The sequence below is a fragment of the Pinus tabuliformis genome, chromosome Q (assembly GCF_031772625.1).
Source record: "Pinus tabuliformis cultivar Carrire ecotype Pingquan chromosome Q, CPIR1, whole genome shotgun sequence".
Taxonomy (NCBI): domain Eukaryota; kingdom Viridiplantae; phylum Streptophyta; class Pinopsida; order Pinales; family Pinaceae; genus Pinus; species Pinus tabuliformis.
Window position 1 is genome coordinate 809,294,831 of NC_142296.1, and position 25,513 is coordinate 809,320,343.

General features: G+C 37.9%; 1 protein-coding gene across 3 annotated transcripts in view; it reads left to right on the forward strand.

The window, feature by feature from the left end:
- Positions 1–25,513, forward strand: part of LOC149222129 (Ubiquitin system component Cue protein) — a 283,839-nt gene that overhangs the window by 202,820 nt on the left and 55,506 nt on the right. For 2 of the 3 annotated variants that reach the window (XR_016249406.1, XM_089385272.1), the window contains exon 6: positions 18,461–18,526. The exons of the other annotated variant lie outside the window; for it this stretch is intronic. Coding sequence is in view for 1 of the 2 variants with exons in the window: in XM_089385272.1 (XP_089241398.1) it covers positions 18,461–18,526 (66 nt within the window). In the remaining variant the exon portion in view is untranslated. The remainder of the gene's footprint in view (positions 1–18,460; positions 18,527–25,513) is intronic. 3 annotated transcript variants of the gene reach the window in all.

A 25,513-nucleotide genomic window follows, 5' to 3' on the forward strand; every position in this document is an offset into this window, starting at 1 on the left:
AGAAGATACACTTATGACTCCTTGCACCAAATTTGTTTCTTTGTTCCTTTGGTATCAAGGCGTAACAGGGGGAAACAAAGACCCTGAGATGCTTTACCAAAGGAATGTGGCCATACCACATTTCATAAGGAGTGTTGTTTCTAATAACATTAGATGGACATCTATTCTTTACATATACAACACATAAAACTGCATCAACCCAAAACTTCAATTTTAAATTCTTTAAAAACATCATGGAATGTACCATATTTAAGATTGTCCTATTCATTCTTTCAGCTACTCCATTCTATTGGGGATTATAAGGCACAATTGTTTGGTGTTTGATCCCATGCTGGTGAAGAAAGTTTTGAAATTCATTTAAAGTGTATTCTTTTCCATTATTAGTGCGAATAGAGCCAATATGAGATTGTGCATCATTTTCAATCCATCTATGAAAGTTATTGAATGATTGAAAGACATCGGATTTGTTCTTCAATAAATAAACCTAACTCATTCTGGTGTAGTCATCAATAAATGTCATCATATATTTATTTCCATTTGCAGAAATAACATGCATTGGACTGCATAAATCTGAATGAATGAGTTCAAGTTTTCTATGTGCTCTGGAATGTGAGTCATGAAAAGACTATTTGCTATGCTTTTTTAGAATACAATCATAACATTGCTTAAGTTTCCCAAGAATTGTAGGCAAACCATTAACACCATTTTTCTTCAATAAGCGAAGGTTGTCATAGTTTAAGTGTCCAAATCTAGCATGCCATAAAAGACTTTATGGAAATGTAGCTTTATCATAATGAGAACTTTATGAGAAATTTTGTGCACGGGCAGAGGTACCTTGCAGCTTCAAAAGTCTTTCTTCTTCTATCCCCGTCATGACAAGTGAGTGATCTGATGCTTTTCTGACGTCAACCTTGCCATCAAACATATGAATGGAGTGTCCTTGCTAGCAGATGTGGACCAGGTAAAGTAAGTTTCTCCTCAACTTCGGGGGATATAAAACATCATGTAGAAAGAAGTCTGGAAGATCAGGTAGTTTGGGCCTGATTGTGCCAAGCGTTGATCGCCTGAGTTTTGATTTGTCTGCAAAGTATATTGCTCCATCAACATTGTCAGTAAATTCTTCAAAAAAATCTCTTCTAAAAGTCATGTGGCAAGTTGCTCCTGAATCAAGCAACCAATCATTTTTCTAATAAGCAAGTGAAGCATTAAACAAGTCTTCAGTTACTCCAATATTACAATGTGCTACAACATAGTGAGCGGATTCAGGTTCTCCTCAGCTCCGGGGGATATAAAACATCATGTAGAGGGAAGTTGGAAGATCAGGTAGTTTGGCCTTGATTGTGCCAAGCCTTGATCGCTTGAGTTTTGATTTGTTTGCAAAGTACACTGCTCCATCAACATTGTGAGTAAATTCTTCAAAAAAACCTCTTTTAAAAGTCACGTGGCAAGTTGCTCCTGAATCAAGCAACCAATCATTTTTCCAAGAAGCAAGTGAAGAATTAAACAAGTCTTTAGTTACTCCAATATTACAATGTGCTACAACATAGTGAGCGGATTCAAGTGCTTTACCTTTCTCTTTGTCCTTGGTTTTACATTTGGCTTGATTTCATTCCTGCTCAATTCTTTCGCAAAGCAACTTACATGTAGATGCATCATGCCCATCTCTATTGCAACGTATGCAATGAAGATTAGAATTTTCTCCTTGAGATTGTCTGCCCCCCTGCCTCTGAAATTTCTTCTTTCTCTTCCTCTTCGACCACCTCTTCCTTTAGAAGGATCTTGGGCATGATTCTTCTCTCTATGTGCAAGACACAACTTCTTCAGAAGATTGAGGCGCTGTCTTCTTCCCGAAAGCTTTCTCTCTGTCAACAACTTTCTTCACAAGGGAGTCAAAGGTAATATCTTTGAGGTTTCCATTTGCTTGCAGTGACTCAAGATACTTTGAATAAGTGGGATAAAGTGCGTTGACAAAAGCTATATGATGAATGTCTAGCTAAACATCAATGGCTTTGATACCATGTCAGACCAGGAGGTAACTCCTCAAAATGAATTGTGTTTCTTCCTTAAGATTGCTCATGGATATATACAATGAGGGAGAGACACTTGGGCTTCAACTCTTATTGTCTTTTCATTTTCCTATTCTCCATTATTTACTATTTACATTATTGCATTGAGAGGTGCTCTACAACCCAGTTTAGAGTAGATGTGTAGGTGTAATGTAAGTATGTAAACAATTCTAAATGTTGGCTTAATTAAAAAGAATAAAATTAAAGTGATTGGGGATGAGTGCAAACATTCAAAAGTTGGCTCAATTAATAATAAAAAGTTAAAGTAAAAAAAATAATAGAATTTAATTTGTTATATTTTGATTTTGTTATTAACTTGTGAATGAGCCCATACCATGGCTTATCAAGACCACATGCCCAAAATGTTAATCTAGGTTGTCATTGATGTCAATATAGCAGTGTTAGTGATGGAAAATTCTTTGATACATGATTGCGCATTGATGCCCATTTATCATAATGCTCAAAGTTTGATATATGATGATATGATGAGATGGAGCACCCAAGTGGATTGAACAACAGGAGGTCAATTGAACAGCAAATGACGAGTCAATTGAACAACAATTGAACAAGAAATGACGTAGGAGGTCAATTGATCAGCAATTGAACAACAAATGATGTAGTAGATTCAGTAAAGCAACAGGTTCAAGAAGCCAAAGAGTAAGATGAAGAGTTTACCGAAAGCCATCAAAGAAACAAGCCACAGGAGCAACAACTATCGGAAGAGTGGGGTAGGAAAGTATGGAATTCCTTGATCGTGGCTGAAGTCCCGCACTCAATCCTAGCCGTCAATCTCGTAGTCAATCCTAGATCACGTCAACTCCGGGGGTTAAGGCCGTTTTTAATCCATGTGCCAGTTGAAGTCCCACAAATCCTCTGATTTCGATAACATTGTGGACCCGTTGCACCATTATAATACATCCTAAAGAAATATCGCCTCTGTCGCATATCGCAAGTCTTGAAGAAATGTAACGATGGTAAACTGCAATTGCGATAAGACTTGTGGACCTGATAGACGCTGATTGTGATGGAGCTATGGACTCGACAGATCTATTGACGACTGTTTAATATTATATTTTGTCCATTTCATCGACAGTATGAATATTTTCCATGTTACATCGGTGATGTTAAGAGTTGGAATTGCGATTGATGACTTGGATGTGGGACCTCATTAGGTACAGTCTCTCCTATGAAATCCTCTGTAAATAATGAGTATTGTATCAATATTATAAAAAAAGGGCCTTTCTGATATAATTTTAATATGCAACATCTATTGTAACTTGGCCTCTCTTCCAAATGAATGTGTCTTTTGAGTATTGGTGAACTTGAAGAGATAGAGGAAGGCGAAGATCGGGAAGCCAAAGGTCGAGTGAGCGAGAAAGGAAACCAAAGGTCGAGCGAACGAAAGATCAAGAAGTTGAAAGGTCGAGAAATGAAAGGTCTAGCAGGCGATAAAGGTACAAAAGAAGCCGAAGATCGAGTGAGAAAACAAGTCAGTTGTAGGTCCAGCAGGACAAAAGGCGTCGAAGGTCTAGTAGGACAGAAGGAAGCCGAAGGTCACAACAGGAAGAAGGAAGCTGAAAGGGCCAACGGAAGATGAAGATCTATTTGACCTCGAACCAACCAAGTAAGATTTTATCAATCATCAGTTGAAGGGAGCAGTAGACAACACCATCGTTGAAGTATTTGTGAGTTTGTCTCTTGGAAGTAAGATATTGCAACAGTCACTCCTGAAGCATTTATCGTGATAGTTAGAATAGAGGCTTGAAACAGATAGTTGTTTTTGTGCAGAGCTTAGTGCAGTTCATTGTAGACACATTGAAGTTGTGTGAAGACTATTGTAGATCATGATGGCTATTTGAAATCATCATGAGGTAACTTTGCAGACTCTGTGTGGGCAATATGAAGAGTTGTGAAGACTCCTTCATATGAAGACAGGTTGTCATTGATGATGTAGCATGGAGACTACAATGAAGTTGTAGATTGACAGAATTCAGTGAAGAAGATTTTGGGAGCAGAGAATTACTATCAAACATATCTAGACAAAATATAGCAGTGGGTTGGAGCCCAGAGGGTTGGTGCCCTGAAGGTTGGAGCCTCAAACATACAAGGTTAGTGCCTTGACAAGATAGGGTTGGAGCCCTTGGGGTTGGTGCCTTAGAATTGGAAGGCTTGGCGTCTTTGGAGTTGGTGCTTCTAAACACAAGGTTGGTGCCTTGAGAAGATAGGGTAAGTGCCCTAGAGGTTGGAGCCACACAAAAGATCAAGTTGGTGCTTGGCAACAGATTGGAACCTTATATATATTGTATTTGATTTATTGTAAAGATTATATTAATAAAAGCATTTATTCCTATTATTCATTTTGTGTTCTAAATATAAATGAGTTAACTGGTAAAAATAACAATTGAAAAGGAATACTGATTCACCTCCCCCCCTCAGTATTTCCAACAATTGTTATCGGAGCCAATACCTTCACTCAAAGCCTAACAGCTTGAAGGTTGATCATTAGAACACAAATGGCGAAGCCAAGGAAGAAAGTCTCCAATCCTCCTAAAGATGTGTCTCCCTCTACCAGTGAAATAGAAGTCAATCAATTTGTGGAGTCTCCATGGTTCAATGGAAACTTTGATATATGGGAAGCAAGAATGAGGAATTTCTTAAAGACTCAAGGCATTGAAGTATGGGAATCGGTAATCACTGATAACATGATAAATATAGAATCCAAGGAGTACAATGCAAAAGCAATGAAGGCAATCTTGAATGCGCTACCAGATTCTATAAAGAATAATTTAGGAAAATGTTTGTCAGCAACGGGTATATGGGACAAACTTCATGACCTTCACTCAAAAGGAGCATTGACCATGACCACTAGTCAAGAAGATGATAACCAAGAAGAAAATCCAGAGCCCGTCAAGGAAGCTGAAGATAAGATTGTTGACATCAAGGCTAAAGAAGACTTATAAAATGAAGAGAATGAAAAAGACTTTGTAGAAGATCTCCTCACTAAACTTATGGTTGCCATGGAAGAGATTATCAATTTGAAATAGGAAAACGAGGAACTTAATAGGAAAGCACTAGCTGGTGGCCAAGACCAAACAAGGAAGAAAGTTGACCTTGTCAAGCTTCAAGTACAAGAAAGGGATGTAGAGCTTGCCAAGCTTAAGAAGGAATTTCATCAAAGCAAAAGAAAGCATCATGAAGAAGTCATATCCATGACAAATCAATTGGGATAAAGCAAAGAAACAGGAAGATACCTTGTCAAGAGAACTTGAACAAAGGCACATGAGCTTGAACAAACTTGAAGAAGAGATTGGTCAGTACGAGGTAGAGGTCTCCTCTCTCAAGTCTCAACTACAAGAAGCAAGAAAGCTAGCACAATGAGTTGAGAAGACAATGGAAGCATTGGCAATCATAGAAGGATAGGTTGATGAAGCAGAAAAGGAGAGAAACACCCTGATATGTCAACTAAAAGCAAAGGATGGAGAAATCTTCAAATTAAAATCTAACATCAACCTTCTCAAGGCCGAAACATGTAAAGCTACAAGGATCAAGGAAGAAATGGAGAGCAATCTAACAAAGGAAAATGAAGAAATCTTCAAAATGAAGTTAGATATCATCTCCCTTAAATTAGAAGCAAATGAAGCAATACATATTAAGGAAGAGATTGAGAAACAACTTGCTAAGAAGAATAATGATTGCGAAAAATTGGAAGAAGAGATTGTCTCCCTCAGGAAAAAGGTTGAAGGGATGGACAAAACCTTGAAGAGCTTGTAGTGCCCAAATTTTCGAAATACAGCAAAACATGTAAATATTCATAAGCTGGAAAACAAGAATGCATACAAATGTAATTTGCACATACCTGAACTGCTAGCTGATTGCTGATTCTGCTATTGAACTGGCGATTCCGCTGCTGGTGATGCCGTGGCTGTTTTGACCCAATTTTCGAGAGGCCAATACCACCCAACCAGACTGAGCAACCTAGCTGCTCAATCCAGAAAGCTCTCCACAGAGGCTCTCTGTCCCTCCGTGCCCAGAACCCAGACCACTTAAAGCTCTTCAATCGAAAAATCCCTTCTCCCGGTTTTTCCTGGTGAATTTATGCTTCTCCTCCTTTGCTGCCCTCTCTCTAGTTTTTCCCCCCTTGTATCGGATCAGACTAGCGATTATAAAGGCAGGATTGGCGGTGGCCACCCTCCTGCTTACGGCCACCGCTCTTCTCCCTCTTGACACATACCTGCATGCAATTAACTCTCCGAAGCTTCCCGGCAAGGGGTGCTCCGCTATAAGTTCTTAGCAGGTTGGACGCACCTCTTTAATGAACTGTGGTATAAATGTATTATTTAGCACAATTTAGATCTACGGGTAAAGAGTCCATTTAGGTTTTTATAACATTTCCATTGTATATGTTATATAGTTAAATGAAATCTTTTATAACATTCATATTATATATGTTATAACTTTAATGATATATTTTATAAATTCATATTATATATGTTATAACTTTAATGATATATTTTATAAATTCATATTATATATGTTATAAAGTTCAGTTATGATATATATTATATAAATTTATATTATAAAGTTTAATTATATATATTTTATAAAATTTAATATACATATATATTATAAAGCTTAAAATTTTATTAATGGGTCAATTTAGATGGGTCGTTACAGAGCTCTCAAGCCTTGGATGACATGCTCAGCCATCAAAGATTTCCATTTGATAAGTCAGGTCTCGGGTATGCAGGGGAATCCTCAAGCAAGAATGATAATGCTTCAAACAACAAGGATATGAGAAAGTCAGAAAAAAATGTTGCTGCTCCCAGTTTTAGCAAAGGTAAAGATAAGAGTCAAGGCATTAATGAAGGAAGTCCTATTCCAAGAAGAAATGCAAATGTTGTCAAGGATGCGAGAAGCAATAATTATCATCAAAGGATCTCAAGGCAGAAAGGCTTCAGAAGTACATCAAGGAAATCTCCATCTCCCAGGTACCAAAGTTTCTTGGTTATTGTTATTCTTGTACAAACTTTGGACACATGGCAAAAGATTGTAGGGCTTATAATGATCCCTGTCAATCTCCGAGAAGCAATTTCGCGAGAAGTCTTGAATTCTTATTCATGAACAACATAGAATGCTTCAAGTGTCATAACATTGGTCATATGGCACGTAATTGTAACTTGATTTGGGCACCTTCTCAAGCTAGAACCATGCCAGAAAAGAAAGTTACACAAGTATGGAGAAGAAAGCAAATACAATCTGAAAATCTCCTGAACTCTCCAGCCAACAACACATGTTGTTGACTTGATGAAGATATTCTTGATATTTCGTGTGTTTGATGATGGGATTCTACCAAAAAGAGACCATGCATACAGTTAGGGGGAGCTTGTGATTCTTGATCATTATTTTAGAAGCTATTCATGAAAGGGTCCTTATGAAATCCTTGTTGAGATATATTAACAATCATCCTTTGATAAAGATCATTTCTCAGGAGCACTACATTGAAGAACATGATCTTGTAACCATTCTTTGGATGGACTATTGTTGAAGATGTTTTCCACTTGATCACTAAGCAGAAATTGGAGCAGCAGAGAAGGCCGTCCAATGCTAGAGAAGTAGGGCTAATAACTATGTTTTTGGTATTACAGAAGTTGAATGTCTTGACTCAGGGATATAATGTGAGAAAAGAAGCTTATAGTTTTCAATTTTGTAGCAGTAACATGAATCTTGATATGATTCCGAAGTATATGAGGTGTCAGTTGTTAGAGAAAGATTTGGAAGGAAGGATTTATAAGGGCATAATGCCAGAAACAGGGGAGGAGGTGACTCTCAAGGTCGCTTGCACACATTTTACGGAAGGAATTTGTGTCACTAAAAATCGCAAGGTTTTGTCTAGGAAGAGCTACCAATTTATCTAGCAAGGCTTATATGAAGAGGGTAGGGGTGCGCTGGTACGTATCTCCCGAACTGCTCTTGGGTCAGGATACCTACTGTCTTTCTGTTGACATGTGGAATGTTGGTTGCATTTTGCTGAATTGTATAGAAGGGAGCCTCTCTTTGTGGGATGGAATGATTTCGAGATTCTTTAAGCGATCTTCAGCTTGCTCGGAACTCCAAATGAAGAAGTTTGGCCGGGAGTTTCACAACTCAGTTATTGGCATCCTTTTCCTCAATGGGAGCCCTGTGATCTCAAAACTAAAGTCCTGGATTTAGATGATGATGCTTTCGATTTGTTATCGAAACTGTTGGTATGTGACCCTTCGAAGAGAATCTCTGCCAAGCGTGCTCTGTTGCATCCTTATTTCTCTGAGTTGAGTAGAGCATAGCTACACAGTACTTTGAGAATGTGTCCCTCTCCAACATTTAAATTTTTCATAGGACAGTTTGTGAACGGGTAGATGCAAAAATATAGTTTGAGTGGGTTTCCACTGCTCGAAGGTAATGAATACTAAGTATACAATGTGGATGTCACAGTACTGGCTTGAAACTACATGAACATGTGAAAGAAAATATGGTTTGATGCTTTGAAGGAATCCTGATTTGAAGAAAGATAGCGAGAATGACAATTTCAGTGGCATCTTCTCCTGATTCAGACTATAAAGACTCCTTAATTTTGACTGTGAAGACAATAAAATTCGGATTGCAAAAGCATAAAAACTTGGACTTGAACATTTGGTGTATGGCTATTTGGAGCCTATTTGGAAGCATTGAAATGGAGCATCTTTAAGCATTGTTGAAAGCATTATGAAGAAGTTCTGAGACATGAAGAGGGGATAATGTGCTAGTTGATGATGAGGCAACAATCCTTCTATCTTGAGTAAAAAAAGAGCACCACGACAGGGGTAGTAACATACCCATAAAAATATACTATTCATAAAGAACAGAAACAGTTCGACAGGGGGAGTCCTTGTGCACTCCTTTTCCATTGATGTCAAGGGGGGAGAGAAGAAGAATATTGTCTTCAATGACAAAGGGGGAGATTGTTAATCTAGGTTGTCATTGATATCAATATAGCAGTGTTTCTGATGGAAAATTCTTTGATACATGATTTCGCATTGATGCCCATTGATCATAATGCTCAAAATTTGATATATGATGATATGATGAGATGGAGGACCCAAGTGGATTGATGTTTGAACAACAGGAGGTCAATTGAACATCAAATGACGTGTCAATGGAACAACAATTGAACAACAAATGATGCAGGAGGTGAATTGATCAGCAATTGAACAACAAATGATGCAGTAAATCTAGTAAAGCAACAAGAGCAAGAAGCCAAAGAGTAAGATGAAGGGTTTATCAAAAGCCATCAAAGAAACAAGTCACAGGAGCAACAGCTATCGGAAGAGCGGGGGTAGGAAAGTATTCGGGGATGATTGCAAACATTCAAATGTTGGCTCAATTAATAATAAAAAGTTAAAGTAAAAAAAAATAATAGAAGTGAATTTGCTATATTTTGATTTTGTTATTAACTTGTGAATAGGCTTTGTTACAATACCATGACTTATTAATACCATATGCCCAAAAACCATAACTTATTTTACAACCAAAATATTTTATAACAATATGACAAGATTCTTAACCATGCTTATTCACCCCCACTTTATCGTTGATATTATTAACTTGTAAAATTTAGGCTTTGTTACAATACCATGGCTTATCAATACACATGCCCAAAAAACATAACTTATTTCATAATCAAAATATTTTTATAACAATACGAAAATATTCTTAACCATGGATATTCATTCCCACTTTACCATGGATATTATTAAGTTTTAAATAGGCTTTTTCATAATGCCATGGGCCAGTGCATGACTTATCAATGCCACATGCCCAAAAAACATAACTTATTTCACAATCAAAATATTTTATAACATGGAAAGATTCTTAATCATGGATATTCACCTCCACTTTGTCATTGATATTATGAACTTGTGAATAGATTTTGTTACAATAGCATTGGCTCATACCATAGCTTATCAATACTACATGCCAAAAAATCATAACTTATTTCATAATCAAAATATTTTACAACAATATAACAAGATTCTTAACCATTGTTACTCACCCCCAGTTTACCGTGGATATTATTAACTTGTAAATAGACTTTGTTAGAATACCATGACTTATCAATACCACATGCCCAAAAACCATAACTTATTTCACTATAAAAATATTTTGTTTTAATTTAATTTAATTTTAAAATAATTTTTTAATTGAAGCGAATATAAAAAAGTTTATAATTAGTGGCGTAGTCTAACTTATTGATGAAATAACCCATTTCACCAGAATTTACCAAAATACAAAAATACAATTTCAAGATTTTTTGTTGTTTAAAATACATTTTTGAATGCATAAATGGATTTAACACCCTGTAAAACCCTAGGGGCACTCGAATTATGCAGATTAAACAATTAAAATTCAAGTTTTTAAAAGTTTCTTTCAGATGTTGATGAAAATTAATGAGAAAAAATGTTGTGAAAAAGGTTATTTTGTCTATAAGTTAGACTATTCCATAATTAGTTTTGAGATATATCTAAACCCTCTATCTTCACGACTACTAAAAATATTCCCATAGAACTTAAATTAAGGTCTTAATAAAAGTAAAAATGAGAATACTTTTATATTGAAAGATGTGAAATTTATGTAATACAAATAGTTTTATTAGAACCAACATAGATCCATTTCAACTAAGGATCCAAGCGATGACAACAAGCAAAGTGAAGGGAAGAGAGGGGGGGAGAGAGAGAGAAAGAGAAAGAGAGAGTGATGGGGGGCGGGGGATGGAGAGAGGGAGGTGGGAGAGAGAAGAGAGAGGGAGGTGGGAGAGAGAAGAGAGAGGGAGAGAGATAGATGGAGTTGGAGGGGGAGAGAGAGGGAGGAAATAAAAAATACATAGAAAGATATAGGTGGAGAGAGAGAGGGAGCGACAAGGGAGAGATGGAGAGAAAGTGAAGGAGAAATGAGAGGAGGGGAGAGAGATAGGGAGAGAAGGGAAAGAGAGAGAGAGAGGGAGGCACAAAGATGGAGGGGAGAAAGAGAAGGGAAGAGGGAGCGAGATAGTGATAGAGTTGGAGAGAGAGAGAGAGATGGGGAGGAGAGACAAAGGGAGGTGGGAGAGAAAGGGAGAGAGAGGGAGAGAGAGGACTTAAGAGAGAGGATAGAGAGATGGAGTTGGAGGGGGAGAGAGAGAGGGAAGGAAGAGAAAAGAAGAAAGACAGAGAGGGAGAAATGTATAGAGTCAGAGAGGGAGTGACAAGGAGTGATGGAGAGAGACTGAGGGAGAGAGGAGAGAAAATGGGAAGAGAGAGAGGCAGAGAGGAAGAGGGAGGGAGAGAGACAAAGATAGATATGGAGAGTGTGTGTGTGTATGTATGGGGAGTGTGATAGAGAGAGGGAATAAGAAAGAGACATATAGATATTATATAACCAACCTAGATCCATCTTAACCCGGATCTATCAAGTGTCGAGAGGGATCCATTCTCTCAAGTTTTGCACTAAAAAAAAGGGTTTGCACCTTGAAGCTTATGTACATGCACAACTTAGATAGAAGTTCATGGAGCTCAAAGCAGAGAAGTTCATGTTGCCATTAGCCCAAACAACGATAAAATTATATCAACATCAACTTGGAAAATCAGTTATTAATTCCAAAAGTTATAGATCACTGAGTAATTACATTAAAAGGGAGTATCCAAAGCAGAGAAGTTCATGTTGCCATTAGCCCAAACAACGATAAAATTATATCAACATCAACTTGGCAAATCAGTTATTAATTCCAAACTAAGCATTGGTGTAAGGAAAAATATTTTTGACCAAAAAGAGTATAAAATTAGTGATCTACAAGTGACAATAGGCCATTATGATTAAATATCTCAATTTCATGTTGTAAGAATAGATAAAAATACTGACATCATACTCTGTCGACCCTGGTTTAAGGATTTGGGTACGTTCATGTTAAACATAGAGAAACGAGTTTTGACGTTTCCTTATAAAGGGAAGATGGTCATGTTTCGAGACATAACAAGTAAATCAAAATCAATAAAATCTTCATTAAAAGACCTTAAGGATATCTCAGACTTGATGTTTCAAGATAACAAAAAACTATATCAAAGAAGCAAAAAGAGATTGAAGAAGTCATGTGCAGCAAAGACAAAAATTTCATGCCTCAGAGATCACCAAGAAAATTTACTTGAACAAGTCAAGAAAGCTAAAGCATCAAAGAAGGAACTCAAGGAGCGTTTATTGGAACAAGAAGAAGAAAATTTACGTTTAAAGAGCTTTAACCAAATATTAGTAGAACAAATCAAGTGTTTAAAAAACGAGAAGCGTGAAGGCCAAAATAAAGTTGACTCAGAGAATGAGGAACGCTTACATCTCAAAAATCATAATCAAAATCTGCTCAAACAGATTAAAAAAAATTAAGGATGAAAAGAAATCGATTATGAGCAAAGAACTTGTCGCAAAGGAAGCATCAAAATCTCCATATGTAGCAGTCCAAACTGAAGAAACAAACATCAATACCACTAATCTCGCATTTCAGGCAAATCTAAACCCTATTGAAGTAAATACATACTCAAAGGTTGTCGCTCAAACAGAGGACACCCCAAATAAGGATTCAGTGGTTAAGTCAACAACAACAATGCCTGATGGAAATCATGAAACTACCATAAATACGTTTAAGGAAGTTCAAACAAGAAAAATTCCTTATCTACATCCAAATCACAAGAGTAGACACCTTAATCAATCTACAAATCTATATCACGTAGAACATAAACAAACTTATGTACCGAAGAATATTGAAATAAGCTCAATCTGGTCATATGATAACTATTGACCACACATCTCCAAGGATCAGAAGATTCCCCAAAAGATTAATCTAGGATGGTCCGATCCGTTTTCAATACGACAATTCCGTCTATCGCTCAAAACATCATATCATCTTGTATCAACAAAGATAAAAGCTCAGAAACAAGAAGATATTCTGAACGACAAAAGAGATCCGATTCTTCACCAGTGAGCTTTGAGGACAACTTTTTGAAGGAGAAGGCAATGTTATGAACATAAATGATGTAAAAATGGATAAAAATAGATAATAAATAATAATCATAATAATATAAATATAATAATATGTAATAAATAAATTAACTAATGGTTAGTTAGTTAATAATGAAAAGGCATGTCTTAGAGACATGCCTATTTGTGAAAGGGTACTTACCTGGCTATATATACAAGACCCTCATTCTCATTTGTATCATCTTACATCAATTCTTTATATAATATACAATTTACACTTACTTTCCTACAATGGATGTAATTGTCTACGAAGTATTTTAATATTTCCGCTACGTATACGACTTTTGGTCGCTACATTCAGGTTCCCTCTTAATCCAATTCTTCGACATTGGAGAATCTTTCGTGGCTTCCAACTACATCATCTTGCTTATTACATCTACTTTATTTTACGAACATCTTTACCATCTTGAAGCTTATGTACATGCACAACTTAGATAGAAAATACAACCAAATCTATAGAAACATGAAGTTAGCCATATTAGAATCACGAAAGCATTTCAACCTTTATATATCAGATACCCAAAAAGGCACATACTCTTCAACATTTTGCTAGGGACTTTGTCATAAACCCTACACTACTTCATCAAGTCTTATATAACAACTTTCATTACATCTAGAGTTTCAATGTTTCTACCAATGGTACGACATACCCTACAACAACATATACTATATAGAAAACCCTAGAAACAATTCAAACAAAAATAGATCTATAACATATCCAACAACTTTTAGAATTTGTATATTAGACTTCCTACTAGTGTTTCATACAAACCCTAGATTTCATATATAAGCTTTTAACAACCAACACCCAATCACAGTTCAATCAACAATATGACTAGCATCCACTGGGGTTTGCTGCAGACCCTAGATTTTCTTTTTACAACAATTACTATATAGATTCATAGATCCCTTAATAGAGAATTTAACTATTACTAGGGTTTAGCTGCAAAACCCTGGATTTCCCAAACAACATCATCCTAGAATATCAAACTTAGACAAGGGCTTATATTAAACCTTTAAGACTTACGACCAATAATAATTAGGTCAACACACTTATCTAGGAATTTATCATCAATCATAAGCATAACATATGTTAGGAAACATATTAGACATATACCTAGACCAAATCTAAGGTTTCATTCTCATGGACACACACATATACCTAGGGCTTCATTCCTAGGATCTTACATTACATATCAATGGTTTTGCTTATAGGCCCAACCAAACCTTAAAGATCTAGGGTTTCATAACATAGCAAAACAAACCCTACTATATCAAAACATAAAAGTTCATGATTTTAGACAACATCATTTAAACCCTAACAAGTTAGGGTTTTCATGATCATGTCAAAACCCCAAACATGACATCATCAACAAAAACTTCAAATAACATTTCCCAATAACCCTAAGCAGTTTTAGGATTTCAAACATTAACATTATCGTACCCTTAGGTTAGGATTTTCTAGAGAACTTGTCTAGGGTTCAATAAAATCAATTAAGAATATGAGGAGGGTAGATTTATCAAGTGATGAATCACCCAAAACAAGAATCATTAAGATTCAATGCAACTGGACATAATGATGTTAGTAATAGATTATCAAATGAATAAATATTTATTATAAAGAAATCAATATTTTTTAGTTTAGGGCATACCTTTGTTCCTTGACAATCCTTGTCTTGGGTGACCCTCTTCCATACTCCTTGTGGATATAGTTGATGTTTTCCTAAACAAGACAACATAGGGAGAATGATGATTAATATTTAATATAATTAAAACTTAAATAAGTACATGAAACCAGAAATTGAAAAGAAATGAGATACTTATCTTTGGGAGATGTTGGGGGCTCCCTCCAAAGCTTGAGGGATACCTACAAACTTATAAAAACAAAAGAAAATGTCTTTTCCAAAAACATGTTAAAACCTATAAATTCTAAACATCAAAAATACAAAATAGAATATCTAAGACTAGAAGCAAAGGACTTAGTAGTGTAAGTCCCTTATATTAGATTCTTCGGGTTTGGCTTTCTTTAGGTCCTCTTCTTTAGCAACATTGGCTTAATCTCTTTCTCCCTTCTTATTTCTTGGATTGTCGGGACAAACATTCCTATAACGGCCCTTCTTATGACATTGATAGCATTCTACTTTGGACATGTATAACTTCCTCATTGGTTCTTTCGATTTGTTGAAGTTTCCTTTGTGATGAGCAGTGTAGGCATTTGAAACTCCTTCAAGATTGGCAAATAATGAGATCCTTAATTCTTCTAGATTGCAAGCAGTCCATAGTTCTTTAAATGTGCGAGCTTCCTTCCAATTGTTAAGTCCTGTAGCAATTGTACCCTAAGTAGGTGGCAATCCCAATATAGCAGTGATCACAAGTTCTTTGTCTGGAACAATTTCATCAATGGCCAAAAGATCATCTCTAATTCTTGTTATCTTCACAAAGAAGGAGGCCGATGTGTCTTCTTTAGTCATCTTTGTGGTCTTTAGTTATTTCTTCAAGCTTGATACTTGACTAATGTTCTTAATAGTGAATAACTTTGACAAGGCCTCATACATTTCTTGAGCATGGTTAATGTTGACTATGAATGGGACAATGTTGTCCTTTATTCCTTCTACCATTAGATTCATGGCCACTAATTCCAATTCTCTGAACTTCACTTTATCAGCATCACTAGAGTTTTCTATAGGCTTCTTTACTTTACCTTTTACCAAGTCTAGTACCTTGTTCTTTTCAAGAATATGGTCAATTATTTTCTTCCAAGACCTGTAGTTTGAGGCTCCTTCAAATTTGTTCTCTCCCTTGATTTGTGTTAGACATTTTCCTTGAATATAGTAGACTTTTTCCCTGGAATAATCCTTTTGAATGATTCCTTGATCAAGTGCTTGAGACTTCCTTTTGCTTCTTTCTTCACCAAAGCTCTGATTCCATGTTAGAAAATCATAAAGGCAGAAATATTTTCTTATACTTGATAAGTACTTGAGATGTTCTTGATTTCTTATTAGGTTTCTTTATATCTTCTTTATTTTAGTTCATCAAGCAATTACCAAAGCGGTAGCACATAAATCAATGGACACCAGATATAGGCACATAGCTAGGGAAAATATCTTCTCTAGGGAAAAACCCAGTCAGCAATTCTTCCTTCAATAGTTTTCCTGAAATATTCAAAGACTTTAGACCTCGACACAAACTATCCTCCACACCAAGTCAACCTTCTTTTTCCTTTGTAGATGATCTTACTTGACTAGGCAGCAACAGTAGTAGTAGCAACACTTTCTTGGACCCAACAACTTTGACCTTGCTTTGGATACTTTGATCTTCACTGAAAGACTTCAATCTTCACTTAGGAACTTCGATCTTGGCCCAATACAACTTCCTGAGGCAGCAACACCCAACAATAGCAACTTCGACCTATACTTGATCTAGAAGCAACAACATGCAGCTATTGGAAGCGACATCAACAAGACAATTTCGATCTTCCAAACTAGGGCACGAGATAGAGAGAGAGATGCACCAGAACATTGATTTTCCTTCCTTCCTTCTCCTAGACCAAATTCACACTCCTTTTGCCTTCTTCCTCTACTTCGCACTTTTTCCTAGCTTCAAAGAGATATCGAACTTGCTTGAGTTGATATCCTCCAAATGGAATTCGAACTGCTTCATTTATATAGCTTTTAGGTGAGGTTGAATAGCCCTCCTTGAGGCCGACTTAATCATCTTAAGACCGACTTGGTGTGGAGGTAACATAATTCATTTTTGACTCAATACTAAACCTTTTTACATGATTCAAAAGCCCAAGAAGGGTCTCTTTAAAAGTACAATGACTCTATTGACTCGGAATAAATCCTAGAAGTCCACAATGTGGGCTTTGACCTAAAACATGATGACCCAAGCATGAAAGCTATGCTTTAATAAGTCATAATAATAATAATAATAATAATAATAATTATTATTATTATTTTCTTTATTCTTTTGACAAGTATGTTACATGATGACTCAAATACATTAATGAAGATTGAACCTAGTTACATTTTCCAACGCTTTGCGCACTAGAGGTTCCTTAATCCTTGCTCACTAGGTCCCTATTTCCTAGCACACATGAGTCCCTATTCTCTAGTGTAGATCAGATCCTATTTTATAGGGAAAATCCCTATTTCCTTGTGCACTTCCTGTCTCCTATTTCTTAGAAACGCAACTCCTTAGCCCTTCGCACTATCAATCTCCTATTTCCTAGCACTCTCCACAATCAAGGCTCCTCTCACAAACACGTTAGCTGTGTTGTCACACAAACCTTTGTGCAAAAACTTATCAATTCCTTGTGCCTTCGCCCTCCTCTTTATAGGCCCAATTCGAGCATGCCAGGAGACCTAGTTCAAATTTAGAACCCGAGTTCTAATTGACAAGTTAACTAAGAGTAACACTCTTTCTGTCTCCAATCAACACCGGAGTTCTTAACTTGTCCGTCCTTCAATCAAGACTGAAGACTAACTCGCTCTAACTGAACTTCTAACTACCACCTCGTTTTGTAGTCAAACTGATGAAGACTCTTTAACTGAAGCTCCAACTCTATGCATGCTAACTTGATGATTATTCCAATAAACTGGAAATAACTCATCCTAATTGAAGTCTAACTCATGAGGACAATTCGAGGTCTTCATTGGCTAAGGCATAAGCCAGAAGACCTTGCTCACTACATTTTCAACAAAACCTTTTAAAAACTAAAATTGAACCCTAACTGACTTCTCAAACTCCCCTGTTAGCATCCTAGGGCTTGGTATTTTCACTTAAATTTGTGGGTTTGATCAAATTGTCAGAATGGTAGCATTATGCCATTATCAGGTTTGTATCATCAAAGTTTTAGTTACACAACTTTACTTTTCATAAAGTAAAGAGCTGTGTTTTTGCAATTGAGCTCACCTCTTTTGTGTGTTGCCTTGTGAAAATTTAGTTGTTAAAAAAGTTTAGCTCCACAATCATAAGTACAGATTCTTCTGGGAAACCTGTGAATAGAAGCCTTGGGCAGTTCTAATAATAGATGCATCAATTCCCCCGTGATTAATGTTCCCTTATTTTTCTTTTAGCCTAATTAATTGTTTCTAAACTAAGAGAATATTTATAATGATTTCTGACTTGCAGTGGGAACTCGTTGACTTTTCCCTTTTGTTGGTTATATGGTATACTTGTTTTATCACTAGCTCCTCTTTTATGCTGTTTATGTGCTAATGGTTCCAAGATTATAATGTTGGTGTTCTTGACAAGTCTTCAGGGGATATTGCACTCTTTAAATCACATGTAATTGTCTTTGTTTGTGCTGCGATTTACAGGCCCTGCCTTCCTCAGGAAGAAACTTGACTTCAATGGTGGGACAACTTCATGAAGATTTACTGGAGGCAAGCTTGAGCTCATTATTTTTGAATTATGAGTTAAACTGGCTTTATGAGTATTCTTTTCTTCATGTTGGATCTTTTCAATGCATTTGTGTCAGGTAACCTAATACAATGACTTGGGAGTTGTCACTTCTCTATTTATTTCCCAGACTAGTGCTGCTAGAAAAAAATCTGGCATAGGCCTAAATGCAACCTGAGATGCCCTGGTATCATTTCTCAAGACTGGCCTCTTTGAGTGTATGGTAATGAATTAGGCATTTGCTCAGATACTAGTTGTTAGGAAGCCTGATTCCATCACATGTCAGGAGGCAGTAGTCGTTCTACCGTGAACAGCCCTGCAAGAAATTAACTGACCTGTAATAACAGGCTCCTGATGTAATGCAAATCTCCTTGTTCACAATTCCACTCTCTAGTTTAATGTGTGTATCAAGAATACATACACCATCTCAAGCTCTGTATTCTGAAATAGAACCAATGGTTATTTGCACAGAATAAAACAAGAGAAAATAATGTTTGTGCCCAATACTTCTCTGCTTATAACGAGTAGTGCTTCAGATTGCTAAGAGAATGCTTTACACCCAATTGTATTGAGAAGTGTGTCCCCATCTGTTTGTGGGTGATAATTGGTGCTTTGAGTTAATGCAATTGACATAATAACAGTGTTGCAAACGTCCCAATCTTATTGCGAAAAATTGCGAAATTGCTATTTTTTGGCCTAGCTGATGTTTGCTGATTTTTACTGATATTTTGGTTGCACCGAGAGGTGCTCTCTAGCCCAGTATGGAAGAGATGCTGTAAGGTTATGTAAACATTTTGACTTGAAAAAATTACATAAAAATAAAAAATAAAAAGTTAAAATTGATAATCATAATTACTAATTATTAATAATCAAACCAGCCTAAATCCATCTTAACTTTGGATATATCAAGCATCAAGAGGGATCAAATCTCTGGAGGTGCAAACCTTTGCTCAAGTCTTGCACTCAGAAAAGAGGTTTGCACCTTGAGTGATTTGATCCCTTTGGGTGCTTGATAGATCCAGAGTTAAGAGGGATCTAGGCTGGTGGTATCTTAATTTTGCCGATGTTTGCCGATTTTTATTGATATTTTCTCGATTTTATGATTTTTTAGATTTTTTGATGGTATCCCGATGCTGATGTTTGCAACATTGATAATGACACTAAATATAATCATCATCATTATGCCAAATATAATAATTAGTTTAATGGAAATTTAAGGGTCGCCTAGTGACCAGTCAATGCATGTAAGCATATCATCACGAGGCTCATATTAAGTCATCATTCATATATCAATCATTTATTACTCAACATATCTTTACACATTTGCAGAAATATTATGTCAATCAACTAATTATAAACAGGAATTTGCTTATACCATTTGGTATTAGAGTAAAATCCTAGGCCAATCGTGTGTTAATCCTGCAAATAATTACCAGCAGATCAAGCTTCCTTCATTGCCACCTGTGCAGATTGAAATTCCATACAAACTGCTGCTGCCACTGAAGATATCTACTGTACCATTGCATTTCAACTGTACACCAACTGCCATCCACACATAAACACCACTATTGTTGTACCTGCAATTCCAGATCAGATGCCTTCCGCTGTTTGATCCAAACTGCCTTTTCTTTTTTCCCATGTGACTTTTAAAATCACGTCCATTCATTCATAAAATCCTTTTTGTCTTGGACATTTAGCCAAAGTTGTGCTACTTCAATTTCATTCTTAAAATTTTATCTAAAAGTTTTATATCTCAAGTTAGCTATATGAAAAGTAAAGTGAATTTAGTAAAAGTGATTCCAGACTTGATATACATTATATATAAAGAGAAAATAAAGTGGATTCTGTTAGCAATAAACCAACCCGAAAATGGTTAATGATGGCAGATTACAAGCGGATGTGAACCATCACAGAGATGAAGTAAACAATGCGAGACACCATCTTGGTAATGTTGAGAAGGGGTAGGCAAAATTAGGGAAAAAATTGACAAATTAATAGAAAATGAGAATGAATTTGACAGATGAATATAAAATTACCAAAAACAATGGTAAATCATAATAAGAACGAGAAATGACAAGGATGAAACATTGGAGATATTTGATTGTTATAGAGAGAGGGTTGACCAACTAATCGAAAGGGTAGCTGTGCTAGTTACACAATCCCGAGTTCACAAAAGCCACCACCAACCTAATATATTTGAAACACATGTTACTAGAGATATCAAGATAATACAATTGTTCTAAATAAAATCAAAATGAAGATACCTAAATATGACAAACTAGACGATTGAAAGTGTTAAAAATGGCAACTAGGGCCGAACTCCAGATGGGTCATCTTATTTATGACAGCTGATATTTTTCTTGGATTCCTCTCTCGGAGAGGTGTAGGATTGATGAAAAGATCATCCGATTCTGACATGTAAAAATGAAGATATGAATTTATTTATAATATTGACAAATTGTCAAAGGTTGGCCAGCAAGCAAAACAAGCAGTTTTACCCCCAGTTCATCCTCAACGTTGAATATAAACGGAGGAGACCTCAAGTCATTATTTCATCATCTCATCTTCACTCATCTCTCTCTCCGCACTTGATTGGGTACGCAGATTAGGGCAGCCATCTCTCACACATGCGAAGGAAGGAGTTGACTGCGTTTACCAGCATTGACCGAATTGCAGGGAGATTGTTTGGCTGCTTTGACCACTTGCGTTGACCTTTTTTGACTGTGGATTGGGTGAGGCAGTTTCTCCTAGGCTGGCGCAGATCTAGGCACTGAAACCGAGGTGATCCGACCTCTGGTTTGACCAGCATTGACTGCCCTAGTTGCTGGCTGTAGTTTGACTTCAGGTTACCAGATTTTGATTGAATTTTTCGAACTGTTTGAGTTTGCTATTGAAAGCCGAAGTTGACTGGGTTTGACCGAGCTGTTAAGACGAAGAATTCTGCCTTGTTTGAACAATGTGGACTTTTCTGGTTAGGGCTTTTCTGTTGCTGTCATAAATGATCAGATTTGTAATTTGTACTATCTCTCTCTCTGCTGAACTATTGAAGAATATAAGAAGAGTTGATCAAGGGTTTCCCCACATTGGGGTTTTTCCCTAGCTGGTGGCACATCTTGTGTCCTCTTGTCTTCTGCTGTTTATGTTTATGTTCTATTTGCATTTTACTACCATGTTGATGCGATTGCTAAATTGGATATTGGTATTGGGCTAATAAAGTAATTGAAGTAAATTGCTCTTAAGCATAGAACATACCAAAAATTAACATGGAATCAGAGCTGAGGTGAAGACAAAGCCCAAGTAAGAGTGAAAGAGCAATCACCAAAGACAGTTGGACAAGGACAAAAGACTTAATGGGTTCCTCATCCCACTTCCCGACTGAAGACATGCTCCGTGAAAAGTCTGACTATCATGGATGGAAGATGTCTCTTGATTTGACATTGGAAGAACAAGAACTGTTGGGTTATGTGAAGGGGAAAATCCTTGAGCCTTCTTCAAATGCATCGACTGCTGTGAAGAACAAGTGCAATAACGCTGAAGTCAAAGTGAAGAAGATTATCAGAGATTCCATGAACAAGCGTCTGGTGGCCTATATCTCCGATTTGAACACCTCCAAGGAGATCTACGATAGGTTGGTCAGCATGTTCAAGGTTAGTGATGCAAGTCAAATTTTATTTCTCAAAAATAAGTTGAAGGATATTAAGAAGGGAAAGGACGATGATATTCAATCCTACTTCTTAAGGATCACTGCGATCAAGAATGATCTTCTGTCGATTGGAGAGGTCATTCTTGATAGGGAACATACTATCACTACCCTTGGAGGAATCCCGCCCGAATGGTATATATTTAGAACCACTATTATCAATAATGATCGAATTCCAGGGTTTGAAGAATTGATGTCGAAATGCATTCAAGAAGAAACAAGAATGGTGGAGCAAGAGATGCCTTTTAATAGAAGCAACCCCACCGCTTTCTCCGCTCATTCCAAAAGGAGAAATAATACAGGGTCTAAGGGTCGTTTCAATGGAAAGCCTGGATCAAAGGGTGGAAGGAAGGGAAGGTGCTTTGTTTGCAATAAGTTTGGCCACTATGCAAGGGAGTGTCAAAATAGAAGGGACACATCACATGATGATGATCACAATCATTCCAGGGGTAAATTCAACAACAACAATCAAAGGAATGGCAGGTTCAATGTCAAAGGAAAAAGGAACGCGGGACGTCAAAGAAATGGTCAACCCTCCAAGAAAGCAAGGAACTCTAGGTATGAAGAATCAAATGTTGTTAACAATAGGCAAAAGGAGTTAGAATGGTCCAAAAGTCATGGATCAAGCCAAATCTAATCTTAGCCGTTGATTAGAGATTTATTCTCGGCCGTTGATGGACCAACGAGAAAAGTATAAGAGGAGGCTTGAGGGTCAGTTGGAGAACACATCGAGAGAGATTAAGAACTCGATTTTCTGGGGCAGGGTTTGCTGAGGAAATTGAGTGAGTGATCAGAGTTGCAGTTGAGGGGCAGTGAATACATGAGACAGAGTTAGTACCGAGAGGATCAGCGCAGAAGCCGAGAGAGGTTGACACAGAGCTAGCTAGAGGCCACGCAGAGGCAGCCAGGAGCTGCGTAGAGCCAGAGAGGGCCAGCATGTGAGACACAAAGGGTCCAGGGGCTAATGCAGAGGCTCCAAAAGCTGACTCAGAGCCCAGAGAGGCTGATGCTGGCCCAGAGAGGCTTATGCAGGGCCTAGAGGCAACGCTGGGAACATTTTGTGGGACAGACTGAGAGCTAGAGAGCTGGATAGGGTGACGCAGTCCCTATCAGAGTGACACAGAGCAGCAAATGCTGCATTGTTGCTGTGGGATTGTTCATCCAGTAATTTAGTCAGAATATCTGTCTCAGACTGAGAGGTACTAGCGCCGAGGCATTCTCTATTGGGTGAGCCATTTTTGACACCCAGGTTGTATTATGAAACTGCATAATAATAAAACCCTCTAAATAGCTGCACCGATTTTCCTACATTGGGTTTTCCCGGGGACATTGGTCCAAAAACAACGGTGACACTTGTGTGCTTGTTTACTTTCAGTTGATGATCTGTATGTGTTGATACTGTACTTGTATTTATTTTCAGTATTTACGCGGTAAATAACTTGTTAAGTAATTGAACAAGTAGGAAGAAATAAATTAGATAGTACATGAAGAATTTCTAACGGGTTAGAATGAGAAATTCCAACATGGTATCAGAGCGTGGTTGCAGATCACAGGATAACTGAAGGCATCGGCCGAGCAGAGTAGTAGCAACAGAAAACAATTGTCCTGAGTGACAAAAGCTCTTCCTAGCAGAAAGCGACAAGGAAGGGGTGACGCAAAGTGCCTGTGTCATCAGTTCGAGCCAGGAGGAGGATCAGTGCAGTGGCAGAGAGGAGCAAACCTAACCTACGCAGTGCCCGGTCATCTTTATCAGCTAGGAAGGATTGACGCTATGCCCAGGAGGTGCAGATTTTGTCGATGCCGGGATTGCGCAGAGCCTAGAGGCTCTAACCTTTAGATCGCTGGGGCATAGGACACTGTGGGTAAGTTGGGGAGCAAAGCTGGTGGGGTCCTGTGGTCAGAACAATACCTAACAGGGCAAGACCAAGGAGGAGGGAGTTGTTGTCGAGGATTTCTAGCCAAGAAATCTAGATCAGTGGTGCAGTTGCACAAATGATCGGAGTGGGGCATCTCGACATTGGCAGAGTGATTTAGAGAAGTGAAATCGAGGCTCAGAGGGAGTCAAACCAAGAACTTCCAGATGAGAAGTTGAGAGACTCAGCAGGAGTTGATTAGAGGACTTCCAAGAGGGAAGTAGAGAGACTCGAAAGAGTCGAAAGAGGAGCAGCGAAATGGCAGTGAATGGGCTAACAGATTAGGATAGACTGGACAAAGCTTCGAACGTCGTAGTTTGGAAGGCCAGGATCTTGTCCATTCTAGACAAGTATCACATCAAACACTTCGCCTTGAAAACGATAGCGATCCCAGTTGACTCGACTGAAAATGAGAAGTACGAGGAGGTAATGGCCAAGGCTAAGTGCATCATTCTTGACGGGGTCAAGGATCATGTGGTACCACATATTGCCGAGAAGGGAACAACAAATGAGATGTGGGATGCCCTGAAGAAGTTGTATCAACATATTTCTGTGCAGAGGAAGATGCTTCTAGAAAATCAGCTGCGATCATACCAGATGCAGAGGTGCGAGCAAATAGATATCTTCCTCGGGAGATTGATGGAGATCTAGGATTAGTTGACTTCCATAGGGGCCATGCCGGATGAGGAGATGTTGGTGAGGACCGCACTGAACGCAATCTCAGAAGATTGGGAGGTATTTGTCTAGAGCTTACTGGGCAAGGCGAGCCTTCCAGATTGGGAGGAACTGTGGGTGGCTCTTCGGCAAGAGGAGATCAGAAGGCTGACCAAGGCGGGAAGCAATGGCAAGGGGGTCATAATCAAAAAGGAGGAAGAGGAGGAAGCTGCCCTAGCATCTGCGGGAAAGCAGGAGAAGCAGAAGAAGAAGGACCTCTCCAAGGTCAAGTTCTTGCACTGTGGGGAACTGGGTCACTATGCGAGCAAGTGCCCAAGGAAGAAGAGCAAGGGAGAGGCTTTTGAGACCAAGGTAGCGCCACCAAGGGCGGAGAAAGAAGTGGAGACAGATGACGACTGTTCCATGAGTGCTCATGTGCCACTTGAGAGGAAGTGGGTAGACATTGAGCTGTATTCAGACGGACTACAGACGATGAGGGGAAGGATCCTCGAGGTACCCAACCTCTTGGATCATACCTAGCTACGGGAACCCTGAAGAGTAGTAGGACTGGCGGATGTCGGTAGAGATGGATGCGGATGGAGCAACAGAGAGTGCTATAGTGCAGGATTCCCAGGACAACATAAGGCAGTAGTGCGAGATGCATGGAGTTGTTGCAGCAGCGCAGAGGTCAGAGAGGGAGCACT